The sequence below is a fragment of the Cnephaeus nilssonii genome, assembly GCF_951640355.1.
Source record: "Cnephaeus nilssonii genome assembly, chromosome: 13".
In the NCBI taxonomy this organism is placed as follows: Eukaryota; Metazoa; Chordata; class Mammalia; order Chiroptera; family Vespertilionidae; genus Cnephaeus; species Cnephaeus nilssonii.
This window is the reverse complement of record NC_137084.1, coordinates 6,827,156-6,840,092: the sequence shown is the minus strand read 5'-3', so window position 1 is coordinate 6,840,092 and position 12,937 is coordinate 6,827,156. Positions and strand designations below refer to the sequence as shown.

At 61.8% G+C, this 12,937-nt stretch overlaps 1 protein-coding gene across 1 annotated transcript; it reads left to right on the top strand.

Annotated features, from left to right (window-relative positions):
- Positions 1-1,529: 1,529 nt before the first annotated feature.
- On the top strand, positions 1,530-8,215 carry LOC307109515 (aldehyde dehydrogenase family 3 member B2-like; the record flags this gene model as incomplete). Its single annotated transcript, XM_079788293.1, has 10 exons — positions 1,530-1,588; positions 4,449-4,611; positions 4,983-5,093; positions 5,261-5,381; positions 5,571-5,656; positions 5,774-5,855; positions 6,070-6,456; positions 7,060-7,226; positions 7,698-7,797; positions 8,031-8,215. The coding sequence occupies 10 exons, from the start codon at positions 1,530-1,532 to the stop codon at positions 8,213-8,215; spliced, it is 1,461 nt and encodes a 486-aa protein (XP_079644419.1).
- Positions 8,216-12,937: the final 4,722 nt, after the last annotated feature.

The window sequence follows — 12,937 nt, the reverse complement described above, 5'->3', positions numbered from 1 at the left end:
GCCTGAAAGCTGGGCATGTGCCCTGATGGGGAATTGAACCGTGACCTCCTGGTTCATAGGTTGATGCTCAACCACGGAGCCACACTGGCTGGGCGAGCATATTTTCATTTGCTTGTGGGCTCTTCAGGCTTCTTGTTGTTCAGTTTTGTTTTAACAGCTTTATTGAGATACATTCACCCATTTGAGGTGCATAATCCAATGAGAGGGGGTGCAGGGCCTCCTGAGTCACGCCACCCATGCCCTTGCCCTGACTTCCCTCCCTGGCATGGCGCTGAATCCACTGGGATTTGTGGGCGGGCGCACACGGGTTCTCACATGCTCTGCCTGGAATGGCTGATTTGCTTCCCAGACCTAGTAAGTGCTTGAGAAATACTTGCAGAAATATGAGCCAGCAATTGTGGGCTCTGGCTTTGTACTGGAGCTGTGCTTCTTCCCAGGCGATTTTTCTCAAGAACCATGGCAATTAGGTGCTATTGTTACCTCAGAGAGAATCAGAGAGGTTAGGCAACTTGCCCATATATATAAAAGGCTAAGCAACCGTCTGACCGGTAGCTATGACATGCACTGACCACCAGGGGGCAAACGCTCAATGCAGGAGCTGCGGAGCTGTGGTGACTTGGCAGTGGCGGTTCTCGGGTGACGCACCCTGGAACCAGAGAGGAGGGAGCCCGATTCCGGGGTGCGTCACCCAAGAACCGCCCTCTCACAATCTGGGACCCCTCAGGGATGTTGGAGAGCCAGTTTTGCCCCAATCCCCGCAGGCCAGGCCGAGGGATCCACCTACTGGAGGGACCCCACTCACTCCGCAGATGCCATTCGAGCTGCAGCGCCATCCCAGGTGCGGCCGGCCTGGGAAGGACCACGGGAGGTTGGCTCCAGGGCATGTCCAGCCCGTCTCGCCCAGTCCCGCCCCTCTGGCCACCTTCTAATTAATTTCCTTTCAATGTGCACGAAGCTGTGCACCGGGGCACCAGTAGGAGAATAAAGGGACAAAGGAAGGATGCAGCACTCTGTAGCCACAGCTGCCCTGGCCGGGTCAGGCTCTCTGTGGAGAGTGCAGATGAAGGAGCCCGTGGTGTAGGGTGCGGGTGGTGGACATGAGGGCTTGGTGCAGGCACCTGGATGGGCTATAGAGCTCTGCTGGCTGAGGGCTTCCTGGAGGAGGCACCATTTGCTGCCAAGGTCCCGCTGACATTTTCATCCTGTAATTTCCACCTCCTCCCACATCTTTCTATTTGTCAGCTAATTTCCTGACAGCCTGCAATTTCCAGACCTGTTCCAGAGCCAGCTCGGGCGGGGGGCAGGGGGAGAGAGGACAGTCAACTTGGGAAGTGTAGGTGTGTGAACAGGGCGGCGGCTGGACTAGGCCAGCGGTTCTGTCAGGCTGCCCAGGTGCCACTCCACTTCCAGGTGTGGGCGAAGCGGGCAGAGGGAGTCTCGTGTGGCCAGCGCCTCCTAGGAGGATTAGCAGCTGGCAGAGACAGGTGTGAAACCTGGGCAGGGGCAGGGTAGGCTCATCTGGAAGCAGAATGTCGGGCACCGAGGGCAAAGGCATGGTGAAGGATTCAAGGTCGCAGCCCACACTGGGGTATGTGGGGCCGTGGGGCAAGGGGCAGCGGCAGAGGGGCCAGAGGGTGGAAGGCATGGGGGGGGGGCAGGGATGAGATGTGGGGCCACAGGGCAGCGCCCACGGGCCAGGGCCTGGCTCCACGCAGGGGGCGGGTGCTGCCTGCCCTGGTTGTGCCCGTGTCCTCAGGTCACACTGTCCCCCATGGAGACCCCTGGGAGCAGCCTCAGAGGAACCCACGGTCTGGGCCCAGGGCTGGCCTGGCCCCGGGTGGGGGAGGAGGCAGGGCCTACAGGGGCCAAGCAGGTGTCCCCAGGGCTGTGCCTGATGGAGGGGGGAGAGGAACGGGGAGCTTCTTGGGAGGGGAGGCCAGAACCGAGTCTGGTTTTCGGTTCTAAAGGTGAGACTGTTTCTGGGTTTGGAGGTATTGCATTCTCGCTGTAGACCAGTGGTCAGCAAACTCGTTAGTCAACAGAGACAAATATCAACAGGACAACGATTGAGATTTCTTTTGAGAGCCAAATTTTTTAAACTTAAACTTCTTCTAACGCCACTTCTTCAAAATAGACTCGCCCAGGCCGTGGTATTTTGTGGAAGAGCCACACTCAAGGGGCCAAAGAGTCGCGTGTGGCTCGCGAGCCGCAGTTTGCCGACCACGGCTGTAGACACTATGGAAGCTGCCCAGAGATGCTGAGAAGTCGATAAAAAGCTCAGGCGCAGGCTGGCGCAGGTTGCAGTGCTGTGGGCAGAGCTGGGGCTGAGCTGTGTGTGTGTGTGTGTGTGTGTGTGTGTGGTGGGGGGGGGGGCGGGGGTCGCTATATCCTAGCTGTTGGGAGGGCAACTCAGGTGGGCTCTGGAGCCTGGGTTTCCGATCCTCACAATGCGTGACGGTAAGACTCGGAGGCCAGGTAAGCTGATGCACGCCACACGCTCAGCTCCGGCGGCCAGCTCTGCCCCCTCCCGGGGCTGCGGTACGTCCGTCGCCCACAGAATAGATTCCGACTCCCTCGTGAAGTCTGGCTGCGTCTTGTTCTCAAGATGTGCCCTCACAGGGCCCTCTGTTCGGAGCACCGCTTCCCCGCCGCAGTCAGAGCCTCTGGCCGGCCTCGCACAGAGCCCGCAGCACCCCGCTCGTGTCTGTAAGGCTGCGTATTCCCGGTCAGCGTGGTTCCGTGTCTAGACGGGGTTCCCCCGAGCCGGGCCAAGTCTGCTGCGGTGACCGCTGTGGCGCAGGTCCACCGGGGTCAGGGGCCTCCGCGAGCCGGTGCCTGCTCCCTGCAGCGGGAGGCGAGGCAGGGGGCACCGAGGATGAGAAGCAGGAGCCAGCTGTCCAGCTCCAGCCCCTGTGGGGCCGCTGGGGACCGCAGCCCCCAGCCCCTGGTCTGCTTCCTCACTTTACTGGGCAGTGGTGGGGCTGGCCTTTGGGCTGGGCCATGGACAAGCTAAGCCTGACGCTGTCCCCAGGCATTCCCGGTGGGCACAGTGCGGACACGGACGAGGACGGCTGAGGAAGGCAGGGAACCCCTGCCCCGCCTGCCTCACCTGGGAAATGAGAGCCGAGCGGGGGTTGGGGTCCTGGGATGGGCGTCACACAGAGACAGAGACACACACAGAGACACAGAGAGATAGAGACACACACAGAAACAGGCACACGGAGAGACAGACACACACAGAGACAGACACACACACACAGAGACAGAGACACACACAGAGACAGAGACACACACAGAGACAGAGACACACACAGAGACAGAGACACACACACAGAGACAGACACACACAGAGACAGACACACACACAGAGAGACAGAGATGCACACAGAGACACACACAGAGACAGACACACACACAGAGACACACAGAGACAGAGACACACACAGAGAGACAGACACACACAGAGACAGAGACACACAGAGAGAGACAGACACACACAGAGAGACAGACACATACAGAGACAGACACACACACACAGAGAGACACACACAGAGACAGACACACACACAGAGACAGACACACACAGAGACAGACACACACACAGAGACAGACACACACAGAGACAGACACACACACAGAGACAGACACACACAGAGACAGACACATACAGAGACAGACACACACACAGAGACAGACACACACAGAGACAGACACACACAGAGACAGACACACACACACACAGAGACACACACAGAGAGACAGACACACACACAGAGACAGACACACACACACACAGAGACACACACAGAGAGACAGACACACACACAGAGACAGAGACACACAGAGACAGACATACACAGAGACAGAGACACACACAGAGACAGACACACACACAGAGACAGACACACACACAGAGACAGAGACAGACACACACAGAGAGACAGACACACACACAGAGACAGAGACACACAGAGACAGAGACACACAGGGACAGACACACACACACACAGAGACAGACACACACACAGAGACAGAGACACACAGAGACAGACACACACACACAGAGACAGACACACACACAGAGACAGAGACAGACACACACACACACAGAGACAGACACACACAGAGACAGAGACACTGAGGTTCCCCATCTGCCACTGCAGAAGCTCTGTGGCCTGGGAGGCAAAGAGCCCTCAGAGGCCTGGGTTAGGCCCAGAGCGGGCACTGACCAGCGTCCTCTCCCGGGTTTTGCTTGTGGTCTGGTGCTCTGGGTGGAGGGGAGGCATGAAGGAACGCAGGGTGCGTGTGTTGGTGGGTGCAGGGCCAGCCCTGGACCTCTGGGGTCACACGTGAGTCCCAGCAAGGGTGAGCCCATGTGGGGCAGGCAGAGGCAGGGTGGGTGCCTGAGAAGGTGGGGGGCCCGGCCCACACTGCCTTCACCCCGGCAGGATGGACCCCTTCGAGGACACGCTGCAGCGGCTGCGGGAGGCCTTCCGCTCCGGGCGGACGCAGCCGGCAGAGTTCCGGGCTGCGCAGCTCAAGGGCCTGGGCCGCTTCCTGCAGGAGCACAAGCAGCTGCTGCAGGAGGCGCTGGCGCAGGACCTGCACAAGGTGAGGGGCGGCGGAGGCGGCAGGGGCGGGGGCTGGCCGTGTCCCGGTTCAGTCCTGTTCATGTCACAGGCCCTCCCTGGCACGCAGTGCTCACGGCACTCTCAGCACTGACTCCTCAGACAGGCGGGCTCAGTGGCTGTTCCATTACCGACGGGGAACCTGAGACCCGTGAGGGTGTGTTACTCCCCAAGGCCCCGCAGCTGGGAAGTGGCAGAGCGGGACCTGGAGCCCAGGCCACCTGCCCAGGGGACCGGCTGTGCTGTCCCCGGAGACGGTCTCCATGTCCCTGGTAGGGACCTCTGGGGTCCCCTCACACTAGATCCCTTCCCCGTCCTGCCCCTGGCCTGACCCCCGCATTTCCCCCGCCGCAGTCAGCCTTTCAGGCAGACGTGTCCGAGCTCATCCTGTGCCAGAAGGAGGTGGACCTGGCACTCCGGAACCTGCACGCCTGGATGAAGGACCAGCCAGTGGCCAAGAACCTGGTGAGCTGCTGGCTGGGGCCCTCGCACCCCGACCCAGGGCGAGTCACCGACTCACAGGACCTCTGTGTCCTCATGGGGACGCCACTGCACAGGCACCTCAAGGGCCCTGGAAGTAGGGGACTCAGGGGTGTCCTTGGCTGGACCTCACCATCCATCTTGCACCCCAGTTAACGCAGCTGAGCTCCGCCTTCATCCGGAAGGAGCCCTTCGGCCTGGTGCTCATCCTCAGCCCCTGGAACTACCCCGTGAACCTGACCCTGCTGCCCCTGGTGGGCGCCCTCGCGGCCGGTGAGGCGGGGGTCTGAGCCCTCCTGGCCCATAGCCCTTCCAGCCCTTCCCACAGGGGAGCCCCAGAATTCCACTATGTTATGCCCTAGCCTCGCACACCCTCCCTGCACCTCTGCTTTCCGATGCCAGCCCTGGGGTGGGGGTGGGGACACCAGCGTCCCCCTATATCTCCCCCATCTGCCCCTGCAGGGAACTGCGTGGTGCTGAAGCCATCAGAAATCAGCCGGGGCACAGAGAAGGTCCTGGCCGAGGTGCTGCCCCAGTACCTGGACCAGGTGAGCCGGGCCTTACCCCCTCAGCCCCGTGTCCCACAGGCCTGCCCCTGCCCGCCTGGGAGGTCCGGCCGTCCCGGGGGCCCACAGTGTCCCCTGAGCTGCCGTCCTTCCTTGCAGAGCTGCTTTGCTGTGATGCTGGGCGGGCCCGAGGAGACCGGGCAGCTTCTGAAACACAAGTTTGACTACATCTTATTTACGGGTGAGGATGGCCCCACCAGTGTCCTGGGGCAGGGCATCCGAGAGCAGGGTGGAAAAGGCTGTGGTCCCCCGTGGGAGTGTCCCGGGTGGCACCAGCCAGGCCTCTGGGTCTTGGAGGGCGGGATCCCGGGGAGCATGGCCAGGCAGATCCCAGGCGGTGTCTGAACCCTCTGGCCAAGGCCAGTTGAGGATGAAGGTCAATCCCATGTCCTCAGGGAGCCCTCGAGTCGGCAAGATTGTCATGGCCGCAGCCGCCAAGCACCTGACGCCCGTCACGCTGGAGCTAGGGGGCAAGAACCCCTGCTACGTGGACGACAACTGCGACGCCCAGATCGTGGCCAACCGAGTGGCCTTTTTCCGCTACTTCAACGCCGGCCAGACCTGCGTGGCCCCCGACTACGTCCTGTGCAGCCCCGACATGCAGGAGCGGCTGGTGCCCGCCCTGCAGAGCGCCATCGCCCGCTTCTATGGCGAAGACCCCAGGGCCTCCCCAGACCTGGGCCGCATCATCAATGAGAAGCACTTCCAGCGGCTCCGGGGCCTGCTGGGCTGTGGCCGCGTGGCCATCGGGGGCCAGAGTGAGGAGAGCGACCGCTACATCGGTGAGTCCCGCGCTCCCGACCCGGGGCCCCGGGCTAAGGCCCCTCCTCGCTGAGGCCACAGCTGGGCCGAGGCTGGGCCCTGAGGTTCCCAGGGCCCCACTGATGGAGCCCAGCCAGGTCCACGGCCGTTGCCACGATTCCCGGACACTAACGCCACATGTCGCCGTGGTCTGAGCCTGTGACCCCGTGACCCCACCCTTGAGTCCAAGCCCTGCTTCTCGGAGCTGGGCCCAGTGTCCAGGCTCCCGAACACTCAGATCCCCAGCTTCAGCCCCAGCACCTGCTGCTCCACAGCCGTGACCCCGGGTCCTGTGAGCCGATTCCCGGCCTGTGCACCCGCTGGGCTGTGCTTACAAAGCAGCCCACGACTCCGTGGGGACGCCGCTGCTCCAACAGGCTGGGGCCTGGGACCTTGGGCTCCAGGGCTCTGAGATCCAGTCACCCTAAGACTGTCAGACCACGGCTGGGCACGGGGCTCCTGGTCACTGCTCAGGGCCGTGGGGAGACTCTCTTCCCTAGAACATCCCTGAGCTGGAGCCCCGGTCCCTGGGCCCTGCCCAAGGCCCCACACCCGGGGCTGAGCCGTCCCCTGTGCCCGGGCAGCCCCCACGGTGCTGGTGGACGTGCAGGAGACGGAGCCGGTGATGCAGGAGGAGATCTTCGGGCCCATCCTGCCCATCGTGACCGTGAGGAGCCTGGACGAGGCCATCGACTTCATCAACCGCCGGGAGAAGCCCCTGGCCCTGTACGCCTTCTCCAACAGCAGCCAGGTGCGGCCCGGGCAGGGTTGGGGCAACAGAGGCGCTGAAAGGGGTGCAGACAGCCCACCCTAATCCAGTCACCTAGACGATGGCTCCCTGCACAAGGGCGCCTGGCAGGGGAGGGCTCGGCACCCAAAACCTGCCAGACGGGTGCCTGGCGGCGTCTGTCCTGGCAGCCTCCACCTGGACGGAGAGCCCGCTGCCTGCCGAGAGTACCGTTTGCCTAAACCACGCAAAGGCTCTGTGTGGTGAGCAGAGCCCTGAGGGGGATGGGGCGGAGCTAAGCTGCGTCCTGACAGGCCGATCAGGCTGCTGCTTGCGACCCTTTCAGCTGGGCTTCTGGTCACGGCCCCTCCATGTGGAAAGAGCTTGAGAGGTGATGCTGCTCAGCAGAGGATGGAGCCGGGGAACAGCTGGGCCAAGCCCCCTTTCCCGACGATGAGCCCACCACTCTGCCCCCCCCCCCCCCCCCCCCCCCAGGTAGTGAACCAGGCGCTGGCGCGGACCAGCAGTGGCAACTTCGGAGGCAACGAAGGCTTCATGTACCTGACTCTGTGGTCCATGCCGTTCGGGGGAGTTGGTGAGCTCTGCCCTCCTCCACCTCCAGCCCCCACCCCGGGGACGCCTGTGTGGGTACTCCAGACCCAGAAAAGCCCAGTTTTGTTAATGTTGACCTAAGCCCTGGGCCTCTCAAGGCCTCAGTTTCCCTATCTGCAAAATGGCCCTTAGAATGGCCAGGCTTTCCCTGAGCTGGCTGCCAGGGGTGGGCAGTGGGCTGCCCAGCCTCAGGCCCTCACTTGCGTGCCCGTACAGGCCACAGCGGGATGGGAAGGTACCACGGCAAGTTCTCCTTCGACACCTTCTCCAACCACCGCGCCTGCCTGCTCTCCCACGCGGGCCTGGAGAAGCTCAACGAACTCCACTACCCGCCCTACACCGCCGTGAAGAAGAAGCTGATGAGCTGGGCCTTGGGCTCCCAGAGCTGCACCCTGCTGTGAGCGCCTGGCCCATCTCCAGCGCCCTACCCCCACAGCCCCTCGAGGTCTCCCACTGCTGCCCACGTGCTCGGTCCCTGAAAGGCAGGCGTCCCCTCCAAGAGTGCAGAGGTCCTGCTCCCGCGGTTTTGTCTGAACAGTCTCCCTGCTGGACAGGACCGCTGGGCTGCTGGGCCCCTCTCTCAGGGCCCAAATCCCCGGGGCATCCTCCTGACAGAGTCACTGACCCTCTGCTTGGATATGTCTGGTGACGGAGACTTCACCCCCGCAAGGGTGGGCAATTCAGGTGGTTAGAAAGCACTCCCTTGCCCTGGCAAGTGTGGCTCAGTTGGTAGAGCATCATCCCATGCACTGAAAGGTCGTGGGTTCGAGTCCCTGTCAGGGCACATGCTTCGGTTGTGGACTGGATCCCCCAGCAGGAGGCAGCCAGTCAATGTTTCTCTCTCATCAGTGTTTCTTTCTCTCCCTTCCTCTCTCTCTAAAACCAATAAAAACATATTTAAAAAAAAAGGGAAGCACTCTCTTATATTAGGATCTATAATTCGGCTCCCAAAATACAGAGCTATTTCTTTTTTAAAAATACGTTTTTGTTGATTTTGAGAGAGGGATAGAGAGATAGAAACATCGTCAATCGGCTGCCTTCTGCACGCCCCTTACTGGGGATGGAGCCTGCAACCCCAGCATGTGCCCTGACCGGGAATCGAACCAGTGGCCAGTTCATGAGTCGACACCCGCCGGGCAAATACAGAACTATTTCTGACAGCTCCCCTCACACCTGGCTTGGGGAGCTGACCTGAAGTGATCAGATGTGGCCAATTGCCTGAAGTATGTAATCAACAAGAACCCTAATGCTGTGTGTGGAACCAACAGGAAGGAGTGCGACAGGCAGGGGTTGTGCACGGGGTGGCCTTGGCTGTCCTCCCTGCTCTTAGACTCCCAGAGAAGATCAGAGCAGGCAGAGTCTACATCTGACCACTTTGTCTGACACACGGGGAAACTGAGGTCTAGACAGGACAGGGCTGACCTGAGTTTACACAGCAAACAGGGCAGAGCGCAGAGATGGCGGGCTTTGTGAGAAGTGTGGGCGAGGGCTCGTTCAACAGCACGTCTGGTCCGTTGTGACCAGCCCCTTGCTCTCTCCCCAGTCCTCCACCTGGAGGCCCACTTCCACACCCCCAGGCTGGCTTTGGTGGGCTCCTCGCCCCTCGGAGCCCGGGCTAGTGGCCTGAGATTGAGGGAATCAGGGGGATATGATCTTCCTGCTCCCCTGGGGATTGGTGGGGATGGTTGTCTCCACAAGGGTACAGGGTGGACTCAAAGGAGGTGCTAAACAGGGGCTTGTTGATGAGTGAAGGAAAGAATGGATAAGGAAGTGAAAGGACGAATGGATGGAAGGATGGGTGGGTGGGTGGGTGGGTGGGTAGAGGGCAAGTGAGTGGGTGAATGAGATGATGGATAGTTGGTTGGGTGGTTGGATAAAATGATGGATGAGTAGGAGGCCCAGAGAGAAGCTGAGGGACCATTGGCCTGGGTCTAAGAGATCCCATCCTCCCACCTCTGCCTTGGGAAGTTGCTTCCTCAAAATGACCATTGGACTGAAAAGAGAGAGCCGGGGTGGGCGGGGGGGGACTGAGAATAACTGGAGGGTGTCCAGGCCCCAGTCTGGGCAGTGAGCCCAGTGAGCAAAGAACAGACGATGCTGCTCATCGAAGACTGGACATTTCACCGCCCTCACCCACCTAAGCGTGTTCCCTTTGCCCTCTCGGCCATTGGCTACTGTGGTTCAGATAGGGGACAAAGCCTCCAGGGGAAATGTGGCTCTGGGGGGCCACCGGAGGTGGGGTGGGGAGGGCATTCCCAGCGTGCCGGGCTCTGGTGGCCCCTGATTGGTAGAGCAGTCACATGACTGCATCCTGGCTGCCAGGGAGGCTGAGAGCAGGTGCAGCCTCCTGCCCTGAGGAGGCTGTTCAGGAGAGGCCCCAAATGTGACAGGTACGTGTCCCCTCCCCACTCCATCCTTCCCAGTCCCAGCCCTTTCCTTTCGGTCACCGCTGACCAGGCTCAGTCCCGGAGACAGTGTGTCAGGCACAGAACGAAGACTGTTCCTGGGTTTTGACCCGCACACAGGGTTCCGAGAGCCTTAGGGCCCTTCAGGCTTTGGCTCAGCTGCTCTCTCCTCCCAGCTCTCCCTCCCTCCCACCTCTTCCTCACCCCCACCTCCCAGAGGAATCCGGCAGCCGGGCTCCTGGCCTGGCTCACACAGCACCGACGCGTCCTGCCGCCTCCCTGCCGCAGCGCCACCACCTCCACAGCCTGGGTGGCATCCCTCTCGGCCACTCGGACCGGGTGCCTCTGGGCAAGTCCCTTCACTTCTCTGAGCCTCTGTTTCCTTCGCTTGTAGAATGGGCTCCCCCCACCCCTTGGAGCTGGTGTGAGGGTTAAAGGAGATCATGTGGGTCGGGTGCCCCGGGGGCCCCACTCTGGGATGCAGTGAGCCCAGACTCTCTGTGAGGGAGCCAGCATTGGGCACAGCCCTCCCCGGGCTGCCCAGGGCCCTGCCACGGCCTGGCCTCGAGGTCTGTGAGAGCGGCCTCCCTTGTCCCGCGGTCTCGGGCTCCTGCTGCCCGAAGCTTGGGGCCGTCCCAGGTCCCTTAGCGCTCAGGGGTCAGCTTCAGCCACAGGTGCTGGTCCCACTGTGGTGACTGACCATAGTCCAGACGGGCCATTGAGAGAAACTACAATATGGGGTGAGTCTTCCTCCCACCCCCACCCGGACACCCGGCCGGCGGGAAGGAGTGGGCAGGGTGGCCCTCGTGGGGGTTGGGAGGAAGGAACAGGCTGCGAGGAGGGTGCTGTGAAAACACAGCGGGAAGGCGGTGAGCAAAGGCCGAAGGGGGACGAGCCTGCTCCGGAGGTGGACGGCCAGGCAGGGGCTCCGAAGGAGTGGCTCCCAGGTCACGTGGCTCCCCTGGGTCAAGCCTGACCATTTTGTGGGTTGGCTCAGGTTTCGACCGCTCTCTGGGCCTCAGTTTCTCCAACTGCGTGAAGAAGTGGGACCCGTGGAGGATGCCCCTGCCCTCGGTCATGCCAGGGTCTGCTGTGCCCGTTTCCAAGCTGGGGCTGCCCCTCCTCTCCCTCAGTCCGCTCCGCGGCTCGGGGCCAGGACAGAACCTAGGCCCAGAGAGGGCGCTGACGCTCCCCAAGTCGCACAGCCTGTCAGGGATGGGCGGCAGGGCCTCAGGGCCGGGCACAGAGTAGGCACTGGGTGACCGGGCTGGACAGTTCACTGCCCGGCTCTGCCTCCTCAGTGACCTTTGGACCATCCTTGAGAGCGTGGCAGAGCCCTGGGCAGCCCGGGGAGGGGTGTGGTGGGGGGCCCTCTGCAGCCAGGGCCGCTGTGCCCGACGCTGACGCCCTTACAGAGTCTGGGCTCCACTGCATCCCAGAGTGGGGACCCCTGGGCCCCAGTCACATGTGATCTCATGTAACCTTCACACCAACTCTAAGCCTGGGGAGGGACAGGCCCGGAGGGGGCTCAGACTGGACACCCCCAGGTTCCTGCTCTAGCTCCACCTCTGGTGCCCTGGGGCATTCTGTCCGAGCCTCAGGTTCCACATCTGGGAAATGGGTCGGAGGGTCACGTCCGAAACAAAGCAGGTGGAGTCACGAGCTACACCTGTCTCTCTGGGGGCTGCGAGGCAGAGCATGTTGCTGCGGGGGGGAAGGGGACACTTCTCACCTGGGTGGCCGCCAAGCTACATGCCTCAACGAGGAACTTGTGGTCCCTGGTGGTGGTGGCCCAGGCTGTCAGTGGCTCGAGCCAGGGCTGCCTTCCGCCCCGGGCTGGCACTTGTGAAGTAAGAGGCCTGCTTGGCAGCCCTCAGGCCTCTCTCGAGATTCATGTTCGTCCCAGGCCTCGAAGAGTCCCTGCTGGTGATTTTCCAAGGCCACATGCAGCTCCCCACTGGGCGCCGGCCTGGCTCTGGCCAGAGCACCGGCCTGGCTGCAGGACCTGAACTCAGGGGGCTGCGGCAGCGGCCGGTGGCAGGGGGGCTAGAGCTGGGTGGGGAGACCCCAGCTCCTGACCTCTGGCTGGACCTCAGCCTGCACCGCCCCCCCCTCGCTCTCTGCCAACTTGTCACCAACACTTCCTGCCCGGGGATCTCCGGGCCCACAAATACCCGCTGCTCTCCATGTGCACACCCAGCCCTGGAGGCCCTGGAGGCCCTGGAGGCCCTGGAGGCCCTGGACACCTGGCAGGGAGCCACCTCCCAGCTAATGCATGGGACGTGCTCCCCGCCCCAGACTGTGTCCCGTCTCCCCGTATATAACACCGGAGCATAACCCCCTTCTATCAAGTACCCCCTGGTGAAGGTCTGGGCCCCTCACCTCACCTTAGGAGAAAGAAACTCCTCGTGGCCCTGGCCGGGGTGGCTCAGTGGGAGAGCACTGGCCTGTGCACTGAAAGGTTGCAGGTTCGATTCCCGGTCAAGGGCACATGCTGGGTTGCAGGTTAATTCCTTGGCCCCTGTCAGGGGGCTTGCAGGAGGCAAACCATCGGTGTGTCTTTCCCACATCAATGTTTTTTTTTCTGTCTCTCCCCTCCCTCCCTCCCACTCTCTCTGAAAATCAATGGGAAAACCCTCAGGTGAGGATTAACAACAACAAAAGGAACTCCTGTCAAAGGCAGGTATGGGCAATGCTTACCCTCCGGGAAAGGTGCTC